At 49.7% G+C, this 27573-nt stretch overlaps 1 protein-coding gene across 9 annotated transcripts in view; it reads left to right on the top strand.

Moving 5' to 3' along the window:
- The window catches only part of TRAF1 (TNF receptor associated factor 1), a 33608-nt gene that overhangs the window by 1952 nt on the left and 4083 nt on the right, over positions 1–27573 (top strand). For 4 of the 9 annotated variants that reach the window (XM_081066616.1, XM_081066619.1, XM_081066618.1 and 1 more), the window contains exons 2-8: positions 838–1577; positions 3345–3429; positions 13383–13448; positions 13933–14343; positions 15877–16054; positions 17718–17866; positions 19579–24988. In XM_081066616.1, coding sequence (XP_080922742.1) covers positions 1438–1577; positions 3345–3429; positions 13383–13448; positions 13933–14343; positions 15877–16054; positions 17718–17866; positions 19579–19797 — 1248 coding nt within the window. In that variant the 5' untranslated portion in view covers positions 838–1437 and the 3' untranslated portion in view covers positions 19798–24988. Of the gene's footprint in view, positions 1–837; positions 1578–3344; positions 3430–13382; positions 13449–13932; positions 14344–15876; positions 16055–17717; positions 17867–18002; positions 18716–19578; positions 24989–25522; positions 26490–27573 lie in introns of those variants that run through there. The other 5 variants (XR_013994457.1, XR_013994456.1, XM_081066620.1 and 2 more) reach the window with 5 other exon arrangements.

The raw sequence follows: 27573 nt of genomic DNA, 5'->3' as shown, positions 1-27573 counted from the left end.
ATTATCCCCATTTCACAGATGCCAGAACTGAGGTTCAGAGAAGTTAAAGACCTTGTCCCAGGACACACAGCTAGTAAATGTCCACCATTTGGGATTCCAACTCAGATTTGTCAGATCTCAAAGCCCATGATTTGAAACCACTATGAAAGTTTGCCAAACCCCTAATAGCAGCCCAGCATGATAGAAAAGATGTAAAGGGATCATCTTTTCCATTTGCTAGGTGAGGCAACAGCAGCTACATGCTCTGGCCTCCAGGCTGGGCTCTGCAGACTTCCCCCATGGGGCGAGATCTCGTCTCTCATATAGGTGGAGTCCCACAGACCTGGTGCAAATCCTGCCTCACCACCAGGGCTTGTGTGACTTTGGACCAGGCATATAGCTTCTGTGAGCCTATACTTGGCCCAGAATTCTCAGCAGGCTGCTCTATGGAATTGGAAGGAAATGTTGCCCAGCCCACAGTGAGTGCCCCAGGAGCCATAGTTCCCCCACAACAATGGATCTGCATCCCACTTGGCCTCTAAGTGGCCTTGTATTTATTTAGAGTTTTGTACTCCTCGGGGCCAGGAAGTGGTGTTGCCTGTCCCGGGTATGTGGCCACCATGACTTCCTGAATGGGGCCATGGGAGGAGGGCCCTGAGCAGTGTATGGTTCTGATGCCTTGGACTTGAAAGGAGGGGAGGGCCCTGTGTTTTCGTGGTGACAGATGAGGAATGCCCAGGCAGGGCTAGGCCAGGAGAGGTCTCTTCCTGCCTCTGATTGCCTTGGCCACAGGGTCCCAGAATCGTAGAGCACAGAGGAACCTTGGAGACCACCTGTTGCATTTCCATGTTTTTACAGATGGGGTAACCGAGACCCACTGTGAGGAAGTGATTTTTACCTAAGACACTGGATACCGCAGAGTTAAAATGCCTGGAACTTGCATTTTTGGACCTGACACCAGGACCCTGGGGATTTCCACCAAGCAGTGAGCTTGGAATTCCAGGCTGCTTGGAAGCCCCAGGGAATACAGACAAGTCCCCCCATCTGTGGCTCTCTCTGCCGATGTCACCCAGGGAGGAAGTGGAGGAAGCCGGTGGCAGCCTGGTGTTCTCTGGCAGGGGAACTCAGACTGTGGTTCCTGAAAGTCCGTGACACCGCTGTTTTTTCTCTCTGATTCGTTCTCTTGCTGTCTCTCACTCTAAAGAATGACTGGACACTCCAAGAGCCTTCAGTCAGCATCCAGGGGGTTTTTATCACCACAAAGGGTAATTCCTGCCTCATTCCTGCTGTGACTCAGCTGTGACGTTGAACCACAGAAGCGGGAAGATAGTCATCAGACTCTTCACCAGAGACTGGCCCACACCACGACCAACCTCTTCATTCAGCACAGACTCCACGGGGCTGGTCCACTCCGCAGAGGAGATTAGTCGGGCCCCCTGGCCAGCGTGGGACCCCAAGATGGCCTCAGGCTCGGCCAGCAGCCCCCGCCCAGCCCCCGATGAGAACGAGTTTCCCTTCGGGTGTCCCCCCACCGTCTGCCAGGACCCATCAGAGCCCAAGGCCCTCTGCTGCACCGCCTGTCTCTCTGAGAACGTGAGGTGAGGGGTTGGAGGGGCAAAGGGTGGGGGGCGAAAGAAGGTGCCGAGGAGGGACCCCTGATGGGAGGCTTTGGCAAGTGACTTCACCTCTCCTGGCCTCAGTTTCCACACACTTTTCCTTGCAGTTCCTGACACTGCCCCTCCTGACTATGGATGGAAGGAAAAGTAGCCACAGACAGATGTCAGCTACCACAGCAGGCAGCTGTGCAGGGTGAAGGAGAGCCTCAGGCCACAGGCCCTTGCTTACTGGGTGGCTGAGTGCAAATTACTTCATGGCTCAAAGCCTCGGCTTCCTTGTCTGTAAAATGCCTATAAAGCTATTTTCTACCTCCCAGGATTGTTACGAGGCCCAATCAATAATATTCCTAAAAGTTCCTGTAATAATGAATATAAGTAATGAACTGTTATACAAATATATCTCCTTCCACAATATCACCCATCAACTTGTACTGTTTGCTGAGAACTCTTTTAAAGAGGACAAAGATATGTATATTTAAAATATAAATATCTCAGAGATGTGTGACATCACTATGATCATTAGCATCCTGCCTTAAGCAACTATTATGTGCCTTCTGTGTGCCAAGTACTCTTTCCTTGGATCTTCAAAAGAGCCTTGGAAAGGTGAATACTGCTATTATCCCATTTTACAGATGAGGACAGTAATGGAGAGATTAGGACAGCTTGCCCAGGTCAGTTTCCTGGCACATGTGTTCCTTAACTGCGCTGTACCACTCAGCATGACCTTTGTTTGGGGTTTTGCAGCTTAAGATGGGAAACCTGAATCAAGCCAATTTGAGAAGTTCAAATGCTTTGACTCAGTGACACTGTGAGAAGGAAGGGAGAGGTTGTGGCTGTGGAAAGGCCAGGTTGTAGGAGTGGGGTTGTCCAAGCTTGACTGGTTTTACTATCAATCTGATTGTTCTGGGTTCATCTCAGGCTTTTGCATTGGGCCTCTTGGCATTCTTCCAAAACCTGGCAGAGGTGGGGATATCGAAGGGACCCCGGCCTGACGTGTGAAGAGCTCTGCCCAGCTCTGCTTCTGACCATCGATACCCTCAGCCAATCCAGACGTCCTCCAAGGCCTCATTTATTTTCCCTGTAAAATGGGCCTGAACCGTGGCTCTGACTGTGGATTGAAATCACTTGGGAGCTTTGGAAAAGCCCATAGGCCCATTTGTCACCCAGTCAGAGTGACACCCATTTCTTGTTAAGAACCTCAGGCTAGGTGTTCTCTGAGGCGCCTTTTTGTCCTAATTAGTCATGATCATCTGTAATTCCTAAAACCAAAAGACTAAAACCAAATAGAGGATGCTGAGAAGAACAAATAGAGCCACACACCCATAATCCCTTATCTGAACCCCTGGCTCAGATGAATTTTGGAATGCAGAAATTGTTCAGATTTCAGAAAAGCAGGTCAGTGCATTACTACACAGTTCTTGCAGAGGGGATTGGAGCAGCACCTTATAATCAAGCCTATCAATATTTCTGCAGTGAAACATAAATATTCACACTAAATGGAATAAGTAGGGATTATAATAGCCCCAGTCACTTAGGGTCAGGTTTGGCTGCCAAAGAAGCTCACTGCAAACTACAGTAAGACATTGGGTGCCCAGTGCTTTCAAGGTTTGGGAATGGTAGATCTGGGATTGTGGACCTGCATGCTCATTGATGTCATGCTGGGCTAGGTTTTTGGAGCTATCAGGATGGAGGTTGGTGCCTGGGAGTTGAAAATGCCTCATTCAGCTGGATTTGTTCATGTGTCCCCAGGAACGGCGAGGATCCGATCTGTGCCAAATGCAGAGGACATGACCCCCAGTCTGTAAGCCCAGGAAGCCTTCTGTCTCAGGAGAAGGTACGTTGGCACAGCCGGGAAATGCTGTTTGTCCTTATTCTCCATTTGTTGAGGTTAAGGCCAAGTAGGCAGCTGTTTGCACCGTCCCTGGCAGGCATCTCCCTCCTTGTCTTAAGTCTAGAGTGAATTTGGTTTGTAAGCAGTGAGGAGATTGACAACATATTGGTGAAGCAACTTGCCCAAAGCCACCTGGAGGATCTGTGACAGATTCAGGATAAGAACAACAGTCTAGACCGGGGGTCCACAAACTGTGGCCTTCGGGCCAAATCCAGCCTGCCACCTGTTTTTGTACAAGCCCACGAGCTAAGAATGGTTTTTATATTTTAAATGATTAAGAAAAAAATCAAAAGAAGAATGATATTTTGTGACACATGAAAATGATATGAAGTTCACACTTCTGTGTCCATAAATAAAGTTTTATTGGTGCACAGCTACCCGCACTCACTTGGGCATTGTGTATGGCTGCTGAGTCTCAGCAAAAGATTCAAAGCCCAAAATATTTACTGTCTGGCCCTTTATAACAAAAGTTTACCAACTGTTGATCTAGAGAGTTCTTCCTGCCTCCTTTGCCCTCAGACAGGGAGAGGTCATTCTCCTCTCTCTTCTCAGGCTCTGCCAAGCGATGCTCCAGGCATAAGAGAGAGCTTTGGAAATGGGAGGGGCCAGAGACATTCTCAGACCCCACAGCTTAGAACCCCAGCCCTTCTGGGTTGGAAAGACACTCACAGGTCATCTGCAGAGCCCAGTGCTGACCAGAACTGGTCTAGTCCCACCAGCTCATTACACAATGATAAAAATAAGGAAATTGTAGTGTTTTTTATAAAACTAATTTTTTTCCCATTTATAGAATCTTTACTCTGAGATTTATGCTCTTCCTTTATCTGTCTTTGTATAAATGAAATGATAGTGATAGTAAGTGATAGAATTTTGGGTAAAGCCTTTACTTGGTAAAATTAAAAGATGACAATCTTTATGTTAATATCCCAATTTAAAAAAATAAATAAACCTTGTATTGATCCATGAGTCCAAAGCTGTAAGAACGACTGCTTTAAATCTGACCCTCTTATCTTATACATGAGGCCCTGACACCCACTGGGGAATCTCAGTGCAGAGCTTTCCAGTGACCAGGGAGGGTCTCACTACTGCTCAGCCCCCCATTGTCCTCACTTGAGGCACCGGCTCCTTTCAGCCAAACCTCCCCCCTTGCGGCGGCCCAGGGGTCAGGAGCTTGGTGTCCAGGGATGGTTCTTTGTAAATCATTGCATGGCCGAGATGACTCCTGTGCCTATTTCTCTGCAAAATGGAGAAGCTAATTTGGCCCTGCAAGACCTTTTCAGGACTTCTGTTGTCCAGAGTACCGGCCAATGGCTGGCAGGGCCGCTGTCCTTCCCATCTGTGGGAACCAGAGGCAAGCAAGTCTCCACCTTCTCCCTTTGCTCTGCCTCCTCTCCTTCGGAGAGTTGGAGGAATTTCCTGCCCCACCCAGAGATGATTTTGAGGGCTCACCCATCCCCTTCTCATCAGCCCCTCCCCTACAGACCCTCAAGGGAACGATGATAAGGCTCCAAAACATTTTCCCAGAATTTTCACTCCACAGCATGGAGAGAGCTGATAGGATAAACTGATCCATGGAATAACTTCCCGAGCCTCCCTCTTTGGGTGTCTTTATGGACTAAGCATGAGACACGAGCAGACCCACAACTCTCTCTGTGGGCCACCATGTTCTACCTACAGAAGGGAGGGCATGGGCTAGATGCTTCCTGTGGCCCCTGCCTGCTTGAATGTGCTTTTTAACTTGTGTTATGCTTGCCTCTTAACAAAATTCATACACATTCATTGTACAAATCTTCGATAACATAGATAAGAGATGTTTTAATATCTCTTAATCCAGTGGTTTTAATTTTTTCATCTTGGTTAACATGAAATCAGATGACAGTGGCAGTGCTCTGATTAAAGGAGAGCCCGGAACTTTGTTCTCTTAGTTACCCTACTTCTTTCTTCTGCCTTGCCCCTGCGGACCCTGGGGCCCAGCAGAGCACAATTTGAAACTTGCTGCCTTAACCCCAATGAAGGGACTCTAATGGTGGCATTACAGGCACTGTAAGAGGCTGCAGGGTGGGAGGGAGTGCTGCCTACATTAGGGGGCAGGCAAACTTCCAAGCACAGGTCCGTTTTCCATCCCCGGCTTCCCCACCTAATGTGGTCATCACTGCACCCCCAGGGGAAAGCTGGGGGGCAGAGTGAACCAGTGGACTGACTCCTGCACAAAGCCACAGAGTGGAAAGACCAGGGACTCCTCCAGCTCCTGACCTGATAGGAACTTTGGGGGACTTTTGACCAAAGAAAAGCAGCTGATTATAAGTCAACACTTTCGTATGTGGTAACTGTGAAGTTTGTGCATCTGGGGAAACCTGGGAAATGGAGGTGGGTGGAGGGGCGGGGCCAGAGGCCAACTGAGCTAAGTCCAAAGGTGCCCATCCTAGCAGACACTTTCCATGCCATCTGCTTATCAGTTTGTCCTCATCCTCTGATGTCATTAGATTAGTATCTCTCCGAGAAGTGCTCAGAGCCATGGACCAATTAGGTAATGTAAGAAGCAGATATTAAAGGATTACTATTGACCTAGTTAGAGATTGGTTCTTGCCTGGAATGGCCTTCCTGTAGAAGTGACAATGAAGTAGTAGACGACCTGGCAGCTGGAAAATAACATTCAATTCTGTCTGCCTGAGACCCTGTGAAGGGGATTATTTCTCTCTCTTCCTTCTGAGGCCACTCAAGGGCAAAAGCAAGCTGGCATCTACTGCCAGGGCTTACAATAATGCCTTAATGTATTCTAGAATCAGAAAATGACAGGAGGTCAAGCTGTCTAGTCCAATTTCCATTCTGTACTGGATTCTTGCCAGGTGGCATTATGTCCTTCCAGTGATAGGGAGCTCATTCCTCCATGAACTGACCGCTTCCGCCAGGGGGTACTCTGATTATTGTACCATTTTCCTCTTTGTTTGTACTGAGCTGAAGCCCGTCTCCCTTAAGACCACAAAAGTCAAGTCAGTCTGCTTCCTCTCCTCTGAGGCAGTCCTACATACGAGGTTGGACAATTAAGTTCACGAACTCATCCTAGAAAAAGCGCTACATACCTCATTGCTGAATATCACTATAGTATTTCGAAGTACTCCCCTTAGGAAGCTATGCACCAATGCCAGCGCCTAGCCCACCTTCAAAGCAATTTTGGAACTCTTTTTCTGGAATGGCCATCAGAGCTGTCATCGTATTACCCTTGATGTCCTGAATGTCACCAAAATGTCTTCCTTTCATTATTTCCTTTATCTTCCAGTAAAGAAAGAAGTCACTGGGGGCCACATCGGGTGAGGAGGGAGGGTGTTCCAATACAGTTATTTGTTTACTGGCTAAAAACTCCCTCAGAGACAGTGCCGTGTGAGCTGGGGCATTGTCGTGATGCAAGAGCCATGAATTATTGGTGAAAAATTCAGGTCGTTTTCGTCTAATTTTTTCACGCAGCCTTTTCAGCACTTCCAAATAGTAAATTTTACTGTCCAGTTGGTACAAATTCATAATGAATAATCTCTCTGATATCAAAAAAGGTTAGCGACATCATTGCAACAAGTTCGCGAACTTAATTGTCCGACCTCGTGTGTGGAAAGATGCTGACATCCCTGGAGTCTGTCCGCAGTCTCTACACATCTATGTCCTTTGACGTGTGTTGCCTAGAAATGAACCCCCGAATCCTTACCCTTCTGAGCTGGACAGTCACATCTATAACCTCGTTGATCCTGTGATATCCTGTGATGTCTCTACTTCACCACGAAGTGATATATCGAGGCTCAGTGAGGAGGTGTACCTGGATCAAAGTCGTATGGCAGGGGAAGGCAAAGCCAGGCTCCCACTCCTGCCTCCTAGGCTGGTGGCATCTTCTCCTCTGCTGCCTCCAAATGGCATATCACCCCCAAATGTTTTGTGCAGGTTTAAATAACACAGTCAGCCTTAAGTGCTGGAATCCACAAAATGCTATGGGAAAACAGGAATGGGCATAACTACTTTCAACCAGAAGAATCAGGCAGGGCTTCCTGGAGGAGGTGGCAGTTGAGCTGAGCAGAGGTTGCCAGAGAGGAAACTGTCCCCGGTCCAGAGGAGGGCAAGCCCTGGTGAGCAGAGGCAGACTGGCTGAGTGTGCCCTGTCACAGCAGAGTACTTCTGCCTCAGCACCAGCTGAAACCTGAGCAGAAACAGCCCCTCCAGTATCCAAGACCTCAGGTGGTCTTTGTGCCCAATGCAGTAGTGTGGGCAGTGCCTGGTACCTACAGACCCTCTGTTCTGTGCAGCGGCTTCACAGAGGAGGCTGTCATGCTCCTTGCACCCTCTTCACACTAACGTTCTCAGAGACCCACAGGTCCCTGAGTGGGGGGCCCCTCGACGGGACTCTGCTGAGCCCGTCACAAAGGGCTGGGTAAGCAGGGTAGTTGGGAGCACCACACACCCCCAGACTTCCTGGATGCAGACAGAAGGACAAGTGTTCCCTCAGGGCTGAGATTTTGTTTTCTCTGTTTCTGTTTCCTCCTCAGAGGAAATTCCACTGCGAATTTCATTTTTAGCAGTTTGAAGCAATGAGGCCACTCATAGGGGCGCTTGTGGCAGCAGACATACACCAGGCTTGGCCCAGGACAGATGCCCCGGCCTTCCTCGGCAGCTGCAGCCTGATGCCCTCTCCTGTCTCCAGTCCCCAGCCTTTAGGCGAGGCCACCATTTGGTCAAAGCAAGGACTCCCAGGAGGAAGTGTGGAGGAAGGACCCTGGACATGGATTCCAGTCCCCTGGCCTCTACCTCTCCTTTACCCTGAACGTGCATTGCCTCCTGCAAGTCACTGCCCATCCCCGAGCTTTGGCTTTCCCTTTACATGGGAGAAGCAGGACCTTTAAGGCCCGACCTCCTCCTCACGGTACCGCGAGGTCCGATGGAGCAGTGCTCACACAGGTGCTGGGAAAGCAGCGAGCCCTCACAAGGTCTCATAACTGCGGGGCAGAAGACCTGGCTTCAGCCAACTCCTCAAGTGTGCAAGCCTGGTGTGACCTGAAGCGAGCCAGTCACCCAGTTTTCCCATCTGTGTTACGATGAAGGTCATTCCACCCTGCCTGCCTCAAAAGATGATTGCAGGCATCCTGTGAGACAGCACGCAAAAACGCTTTGGTCCTGCATAAATACAATACAGTTAGGGAGGCTCCTCACCAGCCCAAGGAAATCCAATGGGAAAATGGGCCTTTACAGAATTAATTATTAAGAGTTTGAGATGTGAGGATTAACTGGGATACATGTATATGACAGACATTGGGGGAGAAAAAAGATGTCCCCAGGGCAGTGCTTAATCCACGGGGATGCGACTAAGAACGACTGACGCTGACTGGGTACTGCTTTAGGCAGAATGATGCTCCCCAAAGATGACCACTTGTTAATCCCTGGAACCTGGGAACATGTTGCCTTACATGGCTACATATAGCCGTTCGGGCGCTATGACAAAGTACCACAGACTGAGTGGCATGAGCAACAGAAATTTATTTTCTTGCAATTCTGCAGGCAAGAATTTCAAGACAGAGTTGGTTTCCTCTGAGACATCTCTCCTTGGCTTGTAGATGCCCATGCCATCTTCTTCCTGCATCTTCACATGGTCTTCCCTACATGTCTGTGTCCAAATTTTCTCTTCTTATAAGTGCACAAGTCATACTGTTTTAGGGCCCACCCTAATGACTTTGATTTAATGTAATTCCCTCTTTAAATTCTCTGTCTCCAAATACGGTCATTCCGGGGGGGTTGGGACTTCACACGGGAATGAAGGGGGGGATACAATTTAGCCCATAACAATGGCAAAAGGGACTGTGCAGATGAGATTGTATTAAGGATCTTGAGATGAGGAGACTATCCTGGATTATCTAGGTCAGTCCAGTGCAATCACAAGGGTCCTCATAAGAGGACAGGAGAGAGTCAGAGAGAGATGGGAAAGCCTGTGCTACTGGCTTTGAAGATGGAGGAAGGGGCATGAGCCAAGGAATGCAGACAGGCTGTAGAAGCTGGGGGAAAAAAACACAAGGAAACAGATTCTCCCCTGGATTCTCCAGAAGGAACACAGTCCTGCTGACACCTTGTTGTGAGGACTTCTGATTTACAGAACTGTAAGATAATAAGTTTGTGTTCTTTTAAGCCATTTTGCTATAGCAGCAATAGGTAACTAATACCAGAATTTACATGTATTAGCTCATTTAATTCTCACAATAACTCTATTATCCCCATTTTGCAGAGGAGGAAAGTGAGACATGGACAGGTTAATATTCTCCCAGGGCCACACGGCTCATATGTGAAGTGACCAAAATGGGCTTTGCACCCAGATGGGCTGGCTCCAGAGCCCACCCCCTTAACTCCTGTGGTAGCCTGAGGAGTGAGTGAATGGTGAACTGACGGGGCGGCCCCTGCCCTCCTTTGTCAGCCATGGGAGGCTGGTCACGGCCCACACCCATCCACACATCACAACAAGGATGACCCCAACATCCATAGAGCACTTTCCACCCTTCGACAGGCTTTTCACTGCACCAACCCAACACCAGCAAGGCTCAGCTGCCCAAAAAACACATGCCCTTCCACTTGCGAGGTGATTCTGGAGTTCCATCGTTTTATCTTTTCTACCTTTTTATCCCTCCTATGACTCTCACTTCCAGCTTAGAGCTGCAGAGGATTCGAATCGTGGACTTGGAGGGTGTTTTCGGGCCTGAGGGGTTCCACTAGTCCATTCACCAGGAACCAGGTCCTCACCTAGCTTCAATCCCTCTGCTGTTCCCACAGGTCAGGAAGCTAGCTACCTGCTGGGAAAGAATGCGTCACTGCACACTTTCCAAAGCCAGTGCGGTCTCCCTGCCAAGGCTGCCCCAATGAAACATCTGTTTTCGATTCTTTGTTGGGAACAACTTGTGCTGGAAGCCCCTGGGTAGAGGGGAGAAGAGGGGGTGGCCCTTTGCTGGGCTTTCTGTGTCCCAAACCAACCATTCTCATTAAGCCCACTGCTCTCATTTATTTTGCTTTTAAAGAATGATAACTAGTGTAGCTTTGTATTTGCTCAGCTCAAAAGACCTCTGTCCTCCCCTCTTTTTTTTATCCAAATCTCCATTTAGCTCCATTACGTTATTCATTTAAAAAAATCTTTGAAAATCAAGATATCATTTATATGCAATAAAATTCACTCATTTTGAGTGTACAGTTTGATGAATGCCGGTAAATTTATAAAATTGTGAGACCACTTCAGTCAACATGGTGAGTGTTTCTTTTCTGCCCCAGAAGAAGCTTCTTTATAAGCCTGGTGAGCCTCCCCCAGCTGCAGCCACTGGTCTTCTTTCTGTCACCGTCCTTTTCCCTTTTCTAGAATCACACAAGAATGGCATCATAGGATGTAGTCTTTTGTGTTTGACTTCTTTCCTTTAGCGTAATGTTTCTGAGGTTTCTCCATGTTATTGCGTGTCCTCTTCCAGCCCCTCATTGCTGAGTAGTGTTCTAGAAAAAAAAAACCCGTAATTTGTTTATTCATTCACCAGATGATGAACATTTGGATTTCTTCCAGTTTGAACTATTTATTCATACAGCTGCTACGAGCCTTCACATACACACATAAACATATGTTTCAGTTTCTTGGGTAAATTCCTACAAGTGGAATGTGTGGCTTGTATGATAACTTTATAAGTATGATTTATAAGGAAGTTACTTTGTAAGTATGATTTAACTTTATGAGATACTTTCATAGATCCCCTCCCCGCCCCTCCCACCCCTGCAGTCGCTGTACCATTCCCACTAGCAACATTAATATGTTTCAGTTCCTCCAATCCTCACCAAAACTTGGTGTCGTCTTTCTTTTATTTTAGCCATCTAGTGAGTAGACAGTGTGGTATTTCATTATAGTTTGCATTTCTCTGATGACCAGTGATGTTGGGCATCTTTTCATAGGCGTGTGATTGATATATCTCCTTTTGTGAAGTATCTGTTCAGTATTTTACCTATTTTTATTAGGTTGTTTGTCTTATTACTAAATTGTAAGAGTTTTTTATATATTCTGAACACAAGCCCTTTCCAGATATATGTTTTGGAAAAAATTTTCTCCCAGTCCCGCATGGGCTTGCTCTTGATAAGAGATTCAATTGACCCTTGAATAATGTGGAAGTTAGGGATGCCAGCCCCCTCCCACACAGTATAAAATCTGTGTATAACGTTTCTCCTTTTTTAATTTTGTTTTAAATTTTACGTTTAGTTCGCAAGTTTTATGAAAGTCTATTGACATATTGAATACTTTAAGTATAATTACATTTTATTTTTATTTTTTTATTTTATTTTTTATTGTTTTAAAGATTTTATTGGGCAAGGGGAACAGAAGGAGAACAGGACTTTATTGGGGAACAGTGTGTATTTCCGGGACTTTATTGGGGAACACTGTGTTTTTCCCAGGACCCATCAGCTCCAAGTCAAGTTATTGTCTTTTCAATTTTAGTTGTGAAGAGTGCAGCTCAGCTCCAAGTCCAGTCACCATTTTCAGTCTAGTCACGGGGGGAAGCACATCTGGCTGCCCGTTGGCAGCTCAGCTCAAGGTGCCGTGTTCAATCTTAGTTGCAGGGGGTGCTGCCCACCATCCCTTGCAGCAGTCATACGGGTAACCTTGTTGAGAGCACGCTCTCTAACCAACTGAGCCATCCAGCTGCCTAGGAGCTCAGTGGCAGCTCAGTAGCAGCTCATTGTCTTCACTGTAGTTGTGGAGGGCACAGCTCACTGGCCCACGTGGGAATCGAACCGGCAACCCTGTTGCTCAGAGCTCGCGCTCTAACCAACTGAGCTATCCGTCTGCCCGGAAATCTGTGTATAGCCTTTGACTCCCCAAACACTTAAGTACGACAGTTGTCCATCATAATCCACAGGGGATTGATTGCAGGGCCTCCTGTGGATACCAAAATCCATGGATATTCAAGTCCCCTGTATAAAATGGTGTAAATTGATGCATACAGTTGGCGCTCTGCATCCACAGACTCCCAACCGTGGATCAAAGATGGTACCGGTGTTTATTGAAAAAAATCCACATATAAGTGGACCATGCAGTTCAAACCCGTGTCGTTTGGGGGTCAACCGTAGTGATGTCGTGTGGAAAGAGCCCTGGGGCTCTGCTGCTGCTTCCTCTCTGTTCCTTCGTGGGCAAATCCCTTCCCTTCTGTGATGAAGATTTTGGTTTCTTCATCAGTAAAATGAGAACGAAAAACCTACCCTGCCTTCCCCAGTGTTGTTAGGGGACCTAGAAAGAACTATGACCCTGAAAGCAATTTGTAAACTCCTCAGACCTATAGATGGGTTAATAGTATTCTCAAGCTGCTGTTGAATATCGAGACCCTCTGAATCCCTGCCCACGGGCTGTTTGTCGTCCAGGAGAGCAGTGCAGGGCAGGCACACCTCCATCAAGGATGGATTGCCAAGCAGTGATGCAGGTGGCATTGTGAGGAGCGTCCCCATGAGCTGCAGGAGGGAGAAGATGCTCACTCATGTAACCGGCATGTCCCGAGCGTCTCCTCTGCACCAGGCCCTGCCCTCAGCACTGGAAACACAGCTGCGACCCTTGCAGAGCCTCCAGACCAGTTGGGACAACCAAAGAGTGAATACTGATTACGGGGCTGTGTGGATCATGTCCTGACAGGAGAAGTAGGAGGGCTTCCCAGGATCACAGCAGGGGCCCTCATCCTGTTTTGAAGGAGGGTCACCGAAGGGTTGGCACTTAAAGGGTAGGAAGGAGTCAGCCAGGATGAAGGAACAGCATGTGCAAAGCCATGTGGCCCAGCCCAGCTCATGCCCTGTTGGACCCTGGTGCTTTGCAGAGAGCCCCAGTGGTCGCCACCAGGACACCCGTACATCCAGTGATGTGTTGTTATTCCCAGGGTCACCCGGAGGTGGCAGCAGATGGAGCTGAGTGCCCCTTCGCAGGTGTCGGCTGCTTCTTCAAGGTAAGCATGTGAATGTGAGGAAGTCCACTCCAGTCCTAGACCACTGGCTCTCCCCACTTCAGCCCCTCCGGGATATTCCCACAACATCAAGCTACTCCTCTGGATGTCCCTGACATTAATGACTGTCCCAAGCAACAAATCTCACTAGTAAATCATTTCCGTGCTCAGGAAAGTTCTGAATGTCTCCTCTCAACATTGTAGCATGGCTGTAATGACCCCCTCCATGCCTCTCTCCATGGTCCTGAACCATCGCTGTGCTCAGGGCAGAATTGTTGCTGTAGAGGCTGCGATGCCCAGGGCTCCTGTGGGCATGTCTGACGTCAGGGTTCTCGGAATTCCTCTCCCTGCACACAAAGCAACTTCCCCTTTGCTGGGTGAATGGATCTAACCTTCTTTGGGAACCTTTGGTGGCAGGACCTCCACTGCTCCCTGAAACTCCCTCTACCTTCTCTGTTTTTACTGATCATCCCCATTCTCTTGGCAGGGGAGCTCAAAGTTCATGCAGGAGCATGAAGCCACCTCTCAGGCCACCCACCTAAACCTGCTGTTGGGGTTCATGAAACAGTGGAAAGCCCAGCTGGGCTCTGGCCTGGGGTCCCGGCCCACAGCCCTGGAACAGAATCTGTCAGACCTGCAGTTACAGGCGGCCGTGGAGGTGGCTGGGGACCTCGAGGTGGACTGCTACCGGGCACCCTGCTCCGAGAGCCAGGAGGAGCTGGCCCTGCAGCACTTCATGAAGGAGAAGCTGCTGGCCGACCTGGAGGGGAAGCTGCGCGTGTTTGAGAACATTGTGGCCGTCCTCAACAAGGAGGTGGAGGCCTCCCACCTGGCCCTGGCCGCCTCCATCCACCAGAGCCAGCTGGACCGGGAGCACATCCTGAGCTTGGAACAGAGGGTGCGCATGGCAGGCGAGGCTGCCTGCAAGGCTGGCCCAGGGGCTCCCCGCTCACCCAGCTTGTCTCCAGACCAGTGGACCAGCCTTCCTCCTAAGCATTCTCCCTGTTCAGAGCAGTCACGCCCCAACCAGAGAGTCTCTGTCCTGTGTCCCTAGACCTTCTAGGAGGAGCACTGAGTCAGAAGTTGCAGTCAAGGTCAACACGCCCTCCTGCCCCCATCCAGCCAGTGCTTCATTTCCTTTGCTTGAACTTCTCCTGTAATAGGATACTCCCTCTGCAAGCAGCTCACTCCATTGCTGGACATTCTTCACTATTAGAAAGGTCTTTCTTTTACTAAACTGAAATCGGCCTCTCTTTGTCTTCCCTGCATTGTTCCTGGCCCTGGCCCTTAGGGTTCATAAAACAAATCTGCCTTCTAGTCCCCACTGAAGCCCTTCAGAGATGAGCAGTCAGTGATTATATGCTACCTGAGTATTTCCTTCAATAGGCTAAATGCCTCTGATACTTCCACCCCTTCATCACAGCACACTGTTTTGTGCCGTTCTTGTATGCTCTGGCTCAGTCGCTAAAGGATTCCAAACAGTCAGAGTGGTGGTACCAGATCAACTCCAGATAATCCACTTGTCTTTGACAGTTCTTGCTTGAGCAGGACTGTCTCCTCCTTTGTTCCAGAGCTTATGCTTTTCTTAATTTAACCAGTCACCATGTTAATGTTGCTTTTGTCTTTTCTTTCTTATTTTTCAGCAACATTATATCATTGTCTCATGTTAAGTTAGGCCTGAATTTTAGTTGCAGCTATACCATTAAGTTGCTGTACAGGTCTGAGCAAGTCACTTTCCCTGTCAGGACTTCAACTTTCTCATCGGTAACCTTAGGGATTCAATTTCTTTAAGAACACTACCTTCCACCCCTGACTTCCATACCTGAGAACACCCAAGAATAAATTTGTATTCTTTCAAATGTCAATGGGAAAGCTACCAGAAAAGCCAGGCACTGGGTTCAAGTGACCAAGTACAGCCTTTAGTTATGTAACTCTTGCCCCAGTTAGAAAGTGGACTCCCAGAGGGCAGTGCCTATGTCTTTTTACCAACAAACTTCCTGGCTCTACTCTTACATGCCAGGCACTGTGAAAGGCATGGACACAGAGAAAATGAGCATGGGCCCAGACCTCGGTGGGGGAAACCACTAGGTAAGCAAGGCAGAAAAAGATATCTCATATAACTGCTGTAGGGGCTCTATAAGAACATAGATGACAGAGAGAAACCAGCTGGGCTATGGCAGTGGTTGAAGGCTTCCCAGAGAAAAGGCTGTGTGAGCCAGGTTCCTGACGGATGAATCAGAGTTGGCCAGTGGAGAAGGAAAGGAAAGGAGTTCCAGGCAGGAGGGACAGTGTGTGCAAGGACAGATGCATGTGCGTGAGGGTGACATGGTCAGGAAGGCATATTCTGGGCAGATCTGTCCCCATATCCCACCTTCCCCACCCTATCCCCAAGCTGGGTCTAGTGCCCCTGGCTGAATGGGCTTCCCCACAGGTGGTGGAGTTGCAGCAGACACTGGCCCAGAAAGACCAGGCCCTGGGCAAGCTGGAGCAGAACCTGCGCCTCATGGAGGAGGCCTCCTTTGATGGCACCTTCTTGTGGAAAATCACCAATGTCACCAGGCGGTGCCATGAGTCGGCCTGCGGCAGGACCGTCAGCCTCTTCTCCCCAGGTAACACATCCCCAGGAGCACAGAGACCCACTGGGGGAGGCAGGCCCCACTGGGCCCAGGAAACAAGCAGGGGAGCAGCCAGCTCTGTGAGAGTCCAGTTAGGCCAGTGTCCATTCAGGCGCCTAGCATGCTGAGACCACAGAGCAGGTAGGTGCCTGGCCCAGCCACGTACAGCGTGGGCTATTTGAACTGGGCACGCCTGCCACCTGCTAGTGTCAATCACATTCTGAAGATAGGGGTAAAATTGTTATTGACTGTGTGTGGCTATCAGATGTGAAAGAGAGAGCAAATGGGAGGATGCAGAGGACGATTCTCACAGGTGAGTACCGCGGGGCCCTGGGCAGCTGAAAGGGCCACACAGCATGGGTTCCAATGGCCCCAGAGAGCCAGTGGTCTGAGATAGGACAAGTGGAGGACTAAGTGTATCACTCTGGGCAGTGTGTCAGGGAATATTGTGTAACATCGGGCCAGCTCTTATTCATTTCTGGGGTTCCAGGGCCTGGTACAATGTCGCATAACGCACATACTCGGTAGATGTTTCCCTTCATTAATCGACACCTGTTTCTATAACAATGTGTATGTTTGTGTATAAAGTGCTCAGACCGGTGTGCCTCACTCACCTGTGTCTAAGTAAATGGGTGGGTCATTAAGGAGGATTTCTTCGGGTGAAAATTTGAATGACCTGTCACCTTTGCCCCAGCTTCGTACCTTTCCTTGCACCACCACCTCTGCTGTACCCAAGAGCAAGAGGGCTGGGGCGAAGAGCAACTCAGTGCTTCCTCCACACCGCAGGGCAGAGGCTGGGTCCCAAACCAGGCCGCCTTCCTAAGGAGTGGGGGCAGCCCCCTTCGTGGGGTGGACTCACCTCCAAGAAAAGCGCGGCTTTTTCTCCTTGCTTCTTTCCAAAGACAGTGTCTCTGGCTTCCTGTTCTATCAAAACGTAAGGGGCAGAGATGAGTCAGACAGTCAGCCCCATCCCTCCTCCACCCCTTCCTTCCGTCCCTCCCACACCCTGTCACCACTCCCAGAGGAGCCCTTGTGGTGACACCCATTGGAACCCACACTGCATGGCCCTTTCAGCGGCCCAGGTGGAGAACCCACAGGTCCCTGTACTTAGACACCAAGGGGGTGATTCGTCCCTCAGGAGCCTTTGCCAAGGGTGCCCAGCAGAACTAGGAGCTGCCCACCCTCCCGCAGCCTCCCAGAGACCCCAAGCACTTGGCCTAGGGCAGCAGATAGAAGTAGGAGGCCTGGCCTCTAATCCTGGCTCCGCCCCCAGCACACTTCCCCTCCCTGGGCTCTGCTTCCCAACTGTCAAATGCAGGTCGGTAAATAACAAATGTGGTCCCAGGGCCAACAGCATTCCCATCCCGTCAGACATGCATTCTCAGTCTTCCCCCAGCACTACTGAGTCAGCATCTCCGGGGTGGGGCCTGGCCATCTGTGATTCTCATGCCAGTTCACAGCCCCTGGGCCAGCTGGTCTCCAAGATCCGGGTCCTCTTGGACTGCATATAATCTAGAAGAATGCTAGCTCCAACCCCAGATTTCTCGGCTTTGAGCCAGTGACTTTGGGCGTGCCTAACCGCTGGTCCCAGCTCCTGATCTGCAAAGTCCAGCTGGCTTCAGTTGCCTCTGTGCCAACTCTGGCTTCTGCGTTTCAGCTTTCTACACGTCCAAGTACGGCTACAAGTTGTGCCTTCGGCTCTACCTGAATGGGGATGGGACGGGAAAGAAGACCCACCTGTCGCTCTTTATCGTGATCATGAAAGGGGAGTATGATGCCCTGCTGCCGTGGCCTTTCCGGAACAAGGTATGGCTGGGGGGGGCAATGGGAGCGGGCTGGGCGAAACCTGGGTCCTGGTTCTGGTCTCGCCGTGAACTGGCCAGGTGACCTGGGCAAGTCCATTGCCCTTTCTGTGTTGTCCATTTCCCCTTTTATAAAACAGGAGCCCGAGTTCATACGTAGTAGCCAAGGCTCCCTCCAGCATCATAATCCAAGGGCAAAATTGCCTGGACTTACACCATGGGGAGGCATGTGAAGACGAAATTCACACAGTGGGGTGAATAAGGAAAACTTCCTGGAGGAGGCACTGTGGGGCTAACCTGAACTGGCATCATTTTCAGAAAAAGGGAAGGAGGCCGATTCCACCGCACACTTATCGGAATGGCCAAAATCCAGCATAGCAACACCCCCAAATGCTGACAAGCATGTGGAGCAACAGGAACTCTCATTCATTGCTGGTGGGAATGTAAATGGTGCAGACACTTTAGAAGACTGTTTGGCAGATTCTTACAAAACTAAACATTCTCTTACCATATGACCCAGAAATCACCCCTTGGTACTTACCAAATAGGTTGAAAACAGGTCCACACAAAAAATCTGCACGTGGATATTTATAGCAGCTTTATCCATAATTGCCCAAACTTGGAAGCAGCCAAGATGTCCTTCGGTAGGTGATGGATAAATACACTGTGCGACATCCAGGCAATGGAATATAATACGATTCAGTGACAAAAAGAAATGAGCGATCAGGCCTTGAAAATATATGGAGGAACCGTAAATGCATATTGCTAAGTGAAAGAAGCCCATCTGAAAAGGCTACATACTGTATACTTCCAACTATATGACATTCTAGAAAAGGCAAAACTATGGAGACAGTAGAGAGACCTGTGGTTGCCAGGGGTTGAGGGGGGAGGGATGAATAGGCAGAGCACAGAGGATTTTTCATTCTCTATTTTCAGTTGAATTTTGCTGTGCACTTAAAACTACTCTAAAAGCTAAAATCTATTAAAAAGGTTTAAAAGAGTGGGAGTGCCGTGATGGTCTGGATATGAGTCAGTAGGTCAGGGGTTCCCACACCTGCTGGGGAGATTTTAAAATGACCAACGACTGAGACTCATACAGGAAACGGTGAGGCCTGAGCATCATGAGTTTTGAAACTTTCCCAGGGAATTCTAAGTGCAGCCAAGTTTGAGAACCACCGTGGTGGGCGAAGGGAAGCCATTTCACGTCCTGATGGGTGTTCCAGTGACATGCCCCAGGGGAGAGTGTTTGTGTCATTGAGATCATCAGCTTCTTGGGGGTACATATATCTGCGCTGTGCAGACAGAGCTCCATGCACATTTCCGGGCATTGACTGACAGCCCTTCAGCAGGAGGCCTCTCTGTTCTGGCCCCCCTGCCTTACCCGGGAGGTTCCAGCGTATTGACGATCCAACATCACAGAGCAGGAAAGGATATTACAGGTTAGGAGTCCGGCTTCTTGTCAGTGCTTTGTCCCAACTTTAGCCCCCAACAGCCAACAAAACGGACTGTGGCATCCAGATTCCCCCTTCCTGTTGGATAGAATTGCTGACCCCTAATCACAGGACAACCAGGTGTGGCCCTGACATTGTTTCGTTGACTCCTGAGCAGCCTGAGCTCAGGGTCAGAGGGGCTACACAGGCGGCAGACACACACCTGGCTCTGAGCTGCTTGGTGCACTGCCCAAGGCCTGGCCTCTCACCTGCACCCACCCTGCAGGTCACCTTCATGCTGCTGGACCAGAACAACCGTGAGCATGCCATTGATGCCTTCCGGCCTGACCTGAACTCTGCGTCTTTCCAGCGGCCGCAGAGTGAGACCAATGTGGCCAGCGGCTGCCCGCTTTTCTTCCCTCTCAGCAGGCTGCAGTCGCCCAAGCATGCCTATGTGAAGGACGACACCATGTTCCTCAAGTGCATCGTGGAGACAAATGCTTAGGGTGCTCAGGGCGCACCTGCGTCCTCAGGGAGCACCCACCCAGACTGGGGGTCCAGCAAGATACCTGAGGTCCTGCCCTTGGTGCTCAGATCCCAGGGCAAGGGCACCGTGATGGGCCGGGGCTGGCGTGATCTGAGCAGGGCTGGCAGGTGGACTGTGGTGGCCATCAGCTTAGGGTGGTGGGACCTTGGGCTGGGCCGACAAGGCAGACGGTCCAGAGGAGGTGGCGGCAGGATTGTCCCCTCTGCACTGACCACACAACACCGGAGGCCTGGGAGCTGCTCCAGCCCTGAATGTTGCGGTGGACTCTGATCAAGATAGGGAGGGAATGGGGACCAGGCCTGGGGCATGGATGGGAGGCTGGGGACGTAGGGCCTGAGCGTGGGAAGGTCCCTGCAGGCCACCGTGGGGACATGCGAACATGCTTGCTGTCTTCTGCCAAGGGTGGAAGGGACAGGGTGCCAATGTGAATTCGGTCTGTCCAGGCATAGACTGAGTTCCCCATCATTGGAGGTAAACAAGCAAAGCCAGAGGCTATGCTGGGGTGGGGAAAGTTATCAAATTGGGGGTTGGATTTGAAAACCTTCAAGGTTCCTTCCATCCCAGAAAGTGTCTAATTCTAGGCCTCCTGGCCCAGGCGAGGCCAGGGGCTGCAGGGATTCTGGGAACATCTGGGTTCCTCACTCACCTTCTGTAGTACCAGGTGAGCTAAGCTGGGCCCCGTGGCACCTGCCACCCAGACCTGGCAGCTCAGCTTCCCTACAGGCAGAAGCACACATAGGGCCTGCATCCTGTGCCTCCCCAGCCACACTCCCTTTCGCCTCCTCCACGTAATGGGTTTTAGGGGCATCCAGAAGGAGCGTGAAGAAGCAGAGAGGCATAAACTCTCCACTGCCTGTCTGGGGGCCCCACCTTCCTGCTTTCCAGAATCCCATGTCCCCTGGTTAAGCCAGGTATTCACTTCTCTCGTTCACTTCTGGGCCTCTGAGCCACTAGTAGAGGTTGTCCTTTGAAACCTGTATAAAATCAAAGAAAGAATTTTTAAAGAAATCTCTTTTGAAGTTTTCGTGAAGTGTATGGTGGTGGAAGTTGGTTGTAACTAAGCCAAGTTTGAAAAGCCCATTGCTGTGCTTTCGGTGCTGCTGGCAGTTTTGCAGGTAAACACCCCAGGCTGGTGTGCAGCAGGAACTTCCCTCTCTGCCTGTCTTCTCCTCTCTGCAATGGGGAGAACCAGCCCAGCCTGCCTCCCTGGCTGGGTTCTGTGGACCTCACAGGAGACACAACAGGAGAGACTGCAGAGAGAAGGGCTCCGGCACCACTGCCTACCTGTCCCGGCTGCGGCCCAGGCTTGTCTTCTCACCTTGGAGGTCGCATACAACTCATTCCTACGGGGACCCTCGCCTGACTTTCCAGAGACCCTGAGGCTTCATGCTGCTGCTCAGAGCTCCAGGTCAGGGCCTCACTCCTTCTCCCCTACTCCGCCTGCTCCTTCAGCCTTCCCTGCAGCTTATTCTTTTTCTACTTGCAAGGCTGTGACTAGCTTCGCTGCTCACACCGTCGGGCTTTGCTCTGTAACATGTGTCAGCAGCTCTGCCTGTTCTCCCTAGCCCAGCATCTGTGAGAAGGTCCTCACAAAAGAGGTGAGAGAGCCTCACAGCTCAGTGGGCTCGATGTATCAGAAAACTCAGATCTAACCTGTGTCCAAACCTGGTATCCCATCCTGCCTCAGCCTCTTCATTTGAAAACCGGGACACATCCTGCCTGGTCCTGCCCAGCTCACAGGGTTTTCTGGAGGCCCCAATACAATAATGGAGCACTGGTGCTTTGTAGTACGATGGCATTTTGCCATGCGTGACAGGCTACCAACAACAAGGAAAAGGGCTCCTTTTCCTTGTCCCCACTGCTGACAGCCTGTCACTAATGATGACTGACTTGCTTCCTTGACAAGTGTGAATAACAAGGGAAGGTCTAGCCTCGCACCTTATGGGGACTTCTGCCTCAAGCTGGTATTCTGACAATAACGTCTTCATCCCTACTCACTGAGCCCCAAGCTAACAAGGGATTCGTAGGACAAGCTACTGCTGGGGACAACTATGACTCCACACTTTTAGTGTCTTATTTCTGATGGGCAGTGACACAGACTTTCTACAAACAGTTTGAGAGACAGCCATCTTTCAGTAAAGATTTATTGAGATCTACTGTGCCAGACCCTAGGGACGGAGAGGTAAGATGTGTACTCTACCCTCAAAAAGCTCTTCATTCAGTGTGGGAAACCCACTGAATATAAGTAGATCTTTGCAAGTGATGCATAAGAAAAGCTCAGAGAAAGCATAGGATTCCAGACACATTGGATAAAGCACAGAGGGCTTCGTGGAAGAGGTGGCAATTAAACTCAGCTTTAAAGTATTTTGAGATACAGAAGAGAGGTGTGGGGTAGAGTAAATTGCAGAGATGGGAAGCAGTCTTGGCTTAGGGTATGGTCTGTGAGGTGGAACAACAGAAGAAAAGACAGAGGGAAAGTTCAGGTAGACTAGAGCACAATTCCATCTGCTGGAAAGTAGGAGCACGGGGTAAGGGGATTCCCACATCACCTATGAGTGACCCTATGGGCTGTTAACAGCAGGATGAGACAGTGATTTAAAACATTTATAATTTATCTTCCAACAAAGCCCTATGGTAAGTGCACCAAACACCTGACATCTCACTTCTTTAGAAGTATAAAAGGTAAATAATACTAATATATAAATATTATTACTATTACCTTGTTGAGGTACTACAAGTATTAAAATAAGATGTTTAATATAAACTCCAACTTCAGAGGCCTTAAGAAGTAGTAGTGTCTTTCTTGCACCACCAGCTTGCTTCACATCTTATTGCAGTAGCTAAAACTTGCAGATCAATGTTAAATAATAGTAGTAACAGACATCCATATGTATTGGATTTCTCGTTTTAACTAGAGAGTTTCGAGGGTTTTACCCCAAAATCCTGTTGATCAAGCAATCCTGCCATTATAGCTATTACATAAACAACATGAAAATCACAGACTCCTCTCTAAGGCAATCACGTTTCCTTAAATTTGAAAACTCAAAAACCTCTGACAATTTTATTTGTCAATTACACATCAATGAAGCTGGGGGGAAAAAGGTTGCTGGAGGTTTCTATGCTTTGTTTTCTTAAGGAGTCATCCAGTTCCTTACTTTATGAGTCTTAGTAACTCTGGGATCCAAGTGAGAAAACTCCAGGAGGTCAGGCCAGACTAACACTTCAGCACAGCTTCAGCAGGGCTCCCCGCCCTCTGGCGCTTGGATAGAAAGGGCACTGGACTCAGGGTCCTTTAATGTGGTTTCAGATCCTGACCTGCTCTTTCCTAGCTGTGTGACCTTAGACAAGTCACATTGCCAGCTCTGAGCCCAATCTGTCATTGTGGGCAAATGTGGATAACCAATCCCTGGCTGTTGCTACAGTATAAGATCCTGACCCACAGAAGGTTCCCAGGAAGAGGTTGTTCCAGTGAATTCTGTGCCGGGTTTATTTCAGGGGGAGAATCCCTAAAGCCTTATGTCAGTAAGCCACTTATTGGGTGTTCACCCAGCAAACCCTCCTGACATCCACTGTGCTCAGTCTCGGTGATCAGTTCAACATCTAAGTACAAGACGCAGACAATAAATGAACACAAATACATCAGTTCCTGTAGTGTGGGGCGTCCAGGGCCTAAAACAGGAGCGGCTGGTTGCCAGGGTCCCCTGGGGTTGAGCCCAGGCTGCCCAGCACCCACAGCACATGTGAGCGGCCTGGGAAAGTAGCACACGGCGCTGCTGTCCCAGGCGCCTCTGCCTGGAATGTGCCAGACCCTCCCCAGGCAGTGGGGGCCTCCCAGCTGATAAGGGCCTCCCTCCGCTGCCTTCTGCCAGAGCAAGGCCAAGGCCAGTGAGGGGAGGGAGCATTGGAGACCACACTTACTCTGCCTGGGAGTGTCACTGACCCTCAGCAGCTTCTCCTCCAAGAGCGCACCCTGCCCGCTGGGACTGGAAGCTGGCTTGGAGAGAAGGGGCCACGTGGACCCAGGGGCTGCTGGAATAAGAGGATCCTTTTGCTTTGTTGTAGAAAAGTAATAAAAACATTTAAAATAAAAATCCTAAGATTGGCCTCAGGGCCCCAGTCAACCTTTCCAATCAGGTTTCCCTCAACGTTGTCTTATTTTTCCTCCTTGCTGGAGCCCTTGTCTTGGGGTCCATGATTGATTCGTGGAGATCACAGAATAGTATCAGGTCATAGCTGACCCTCACAGTTGGTTTGACGAATGACTGAATGACCGGCGGAGGGGATTTCTGAGCACCAACCGTGTGCCAGACGCATTCCCACATTAATTCCGTTTCCCTTACAGAAGCCCACTGCCATATCATCGCCCCTATTCACAGACGAGGAGGCTGAGACTCAGAATTGGAACCAGGCTTCACCCTTCCCACTACTCCAGGGGTCTGCAAACTGGCTGTGCACCCCTGAGGACTGGCCAAAACAGAGTGCTGGGCCCCCAACCCCGATTTTTTGAGTCCACAGTTCTGGGGTGGGGCAGGAGACTTTGCACGTATCACAGGTTTCCATGATGCTCTTGGTCCATGACCACACCTTGGAAACCTCTCACCTATACAACGGTGCCCCCTCTGAATAAATTTCAGCACTTAGGCGGACCATAAATTAAGCGTAGGCCACTTTCTGTCGCAAGGCTCTATGATGAACAGCCTCCCCCCAGCAGGTATTAGAGGGTTCCATTCCCGACTGTTGCACTGATGTCCCCCCCTCAGAGGAATGCCCTCCAGACTCAGCATTCAGTCCTCTGTGAGTGCTGCCCCTGAATGCCAGGACATAAACTCCCTAAAGTGTGGGTGCACCCATCGAGCAACCAGGCAAGTGATTGCTCATGATAAATTTGCTTCCTTAAAGAGAGACACAATGCAGGGCTATAGAAGGAGCTGGAAAGCTTGGAGAAAACTACCAGAGGCTTCCAGAAAAGGGATGTACAGCATTAGGGCTGGAGAGTTGAGTGATGGGGGAAGCAAGACAGGGTCTTCAGCACCTGCGCATGCTGGGAAGAAAGTGATGTGGCAGCCGCAGATTTAGACAGGAAATTCCCTGTCGGCAGCACTGTCACCAGCTATGCTCTGCGTGTGGTGAGCAGACCTGGGACGGACAGCCGGAACACATTTCTGTTTTATTCCCCTGATGGGTACGTGAAGCTTCTTTGTCAGACTCTCGCCGGCTTGAGCGGCGAGAGTATCCTCACTCATGCTGCCACCTTATTAATTAGGCTGTTAAGTAATGACATCATATATGAGGGTGTTTTTATGAATAATCACAACTGCCATTTATTAGTAAGTGCCCATTATGTACCAGGCACTTTCCAATCCCTAATCTCATTCAGTTCTCCCACAACTCCGATAAGGTGGGTGCTGAGACAATTCCCATTTTGCAGATGAGGAAACTGAGATTAAGAGAACTTAATTTGCTTAAGGTCCTAGTCGCTAGGAAATGACAGGGCTATTGTCTCCCTATCTCTAAACTGTCACTTTCCACTCCATCGTCCTGCCCCTCATTTCCTGAACACCTGCTCTGTGCAAGGCCCTGTGTGGGACCGAAAGATGAATCATTCAAGTAGTCACTTATTCAACAAACTCGAGCCCTTACTGTTTTGTATGGGCTTATTTATTCATATCATGCCTTATTCCAGAAAGCGCTTAACTTCTTGGTAACAAGAGAAGAAAAAATGAAAGTCATGGTCATATGATGGGTGACAAATGGAAAACAGAAGTTGGAAAAGTCAGAAGAAGCCAGAAATGAGACAGGTACACAAAGTACAGTCCTACACACTACAGAAACAGGCCATAGGTTGTCCTCTGAGCTTTCTAGCATGCAAAACCCAACCCCATGTGGTTCAGGCTCCATAAGACACCACCAAACCAGTTGCTGAGGTGAACCATGACTCCTACAGGCCCTGAGACCAGAGAGGCCTTTTCCTCGTGAGCTGGCGTGAAGAGAAAACTGTGGAACATAAGGAGCGATGTTCCCAGACAGCATGCTTCCTACACATACAGCACAAGTCTCAGGGGCTGTTTCCTGTACCCCCGTCTGTGCTGGTCCAAGTCCCAATGCAGAAAAGCAGCTCGCAGGAGAGAGCGTGACAACACAGGGCATGCATGCCACTCACTAGCTTAATCCACAGGCAGTGTTTATAGGAAGCATTTATAGCAAACTGGCAGCCTACTAGCTAAGTGCAGTCCTCAGGTAAACTTTGTTGGCCTGAGAAGTGTATTTAAATTGTTTTAATTAGTTGTCAACTTTAAACGGATTTCACGTAAAAATGCAGATTTTGGTGGTCTATTAAAAAAATGGATTTGACCACATGAGGCCCCAAGGACAAAAATTGGCCAGAGCTGAGTAGTTTTCCAGTCCCTCCATGGTTCCCCAAAGGCCCTTTCTGTTTTTAACTTCCCTACCCGGCTTTGCAAGGCACTGGGAGCCTGCAGCCCCTTTTTAGGATATTTTGAGGTGGGGCACATAAGTGTATATCAGAATCACCCAGTAAATTGTTTACAGTGTGGGTCCCAGGTGGGTTCCTTGGGTTTGGGGTGGGGCTCAGATCGGCATCTTTCTATTATAACAGGTGATTGTGATTTAGGGGATCTCTCCTAACAGACCCTTGGAGGGCTGAGTGGGGCCTGCAGGTGATTGCAGAGCTACTGGACACCGCTGATCCAGATAAATGGATGAATAGTGTTTCTGTCAACACAACTTTTGGCAAGCACAGTGGGTTGTTGAGTTCAAGGCCAGGATCCCCGACAGGGGCCGAGAGGGCAGCTCCTCTGAGTTGCTGGGGAAGTCCCGAGTCAAGTGCTATAAATTACAGTGGTGCTCAACCTTGGCAGCACATTAGAACCACCTGGGGCACTTTGCAACCTGTGCTCCCCAACCTCATGCCCAGGCCACCTCCCAGACCAATGAAATCAGAATCAGTGAGGATGAGACTGCAAGCACTGGCATTAGAAAAACGGAGCCCCTTCTGAGGCCAGGTGGAGACAGAGATGAGCAAAGCGCCCCGGAGAGGGGAGAGGCTAGAGGAAGTGAGTAAGTAGAGTTAGAATGTCATGCGTACGCTGGGGAAACCAAGCAGGGACACCTCACCCAACCTGGGGGACTCAAACGCTCCACTCCCCCACCCTCACCCTTACCCTCATCCTCCAGAGGAGATGCCTGGACTGAGTTTGGGGAATAAATACCATGCAGCCACATAAAGAAGGAAATCCCAGCCAAGGCCAGGGTACAGGCCAAGGCTCTGAGGCCCCCGTGGAGGGGGAGGAGGGGGAGCTGAAGGTCGTCTGGCACAGCTGGATCAACGGGGGAGGTAGGGAGGAGGAGAAGAGGCCACAGAGGCAGGAAGGGGCCAAATCACAGAAGGCCTTGCATGCCAAGCTAATGAAATTGAACTTACCCTGAAACTAGGAGGAACCGCTGGAGGGTTTGAAGTCATGGAAAAACAAACCCCTAATGGGCTAGGATGATCAAGAAGGGCTTCCTGGAGGAGGTCAGCCCTGAGCTGAGGGAGGAGTAGGGTTTGGAGAGCTGACAGGGAGAGAGAGGTGAGGGCATTCTGATTGGCTGCTGCCATTAAAGCTCTTGAAAACCTTTCCCTCCCCCACACCCTTTGAAACCGTTTGAATCAGAGACTGCCTGTGTTAAAGATGTGTTTGTCTGTTGTTTGAAAGCTATGGTTTCTCTTTCACA

This window comes from Rhinolophus hipposideros, assembly GCF_964194185.1.
Source record: "Rhinolophus hipposideros genome assembly, chromosome: 11".
Taxonomy (NCBI): Eukaryota; Metazoa; Chordata; class Mammalia; order Chiroptera; family Rhinolophidae; genus Rhinolophus; species Rhinolophus hipposideros.
This window is presented reverse-complemented; position numbering and strand designations above follow the sequence as displayed.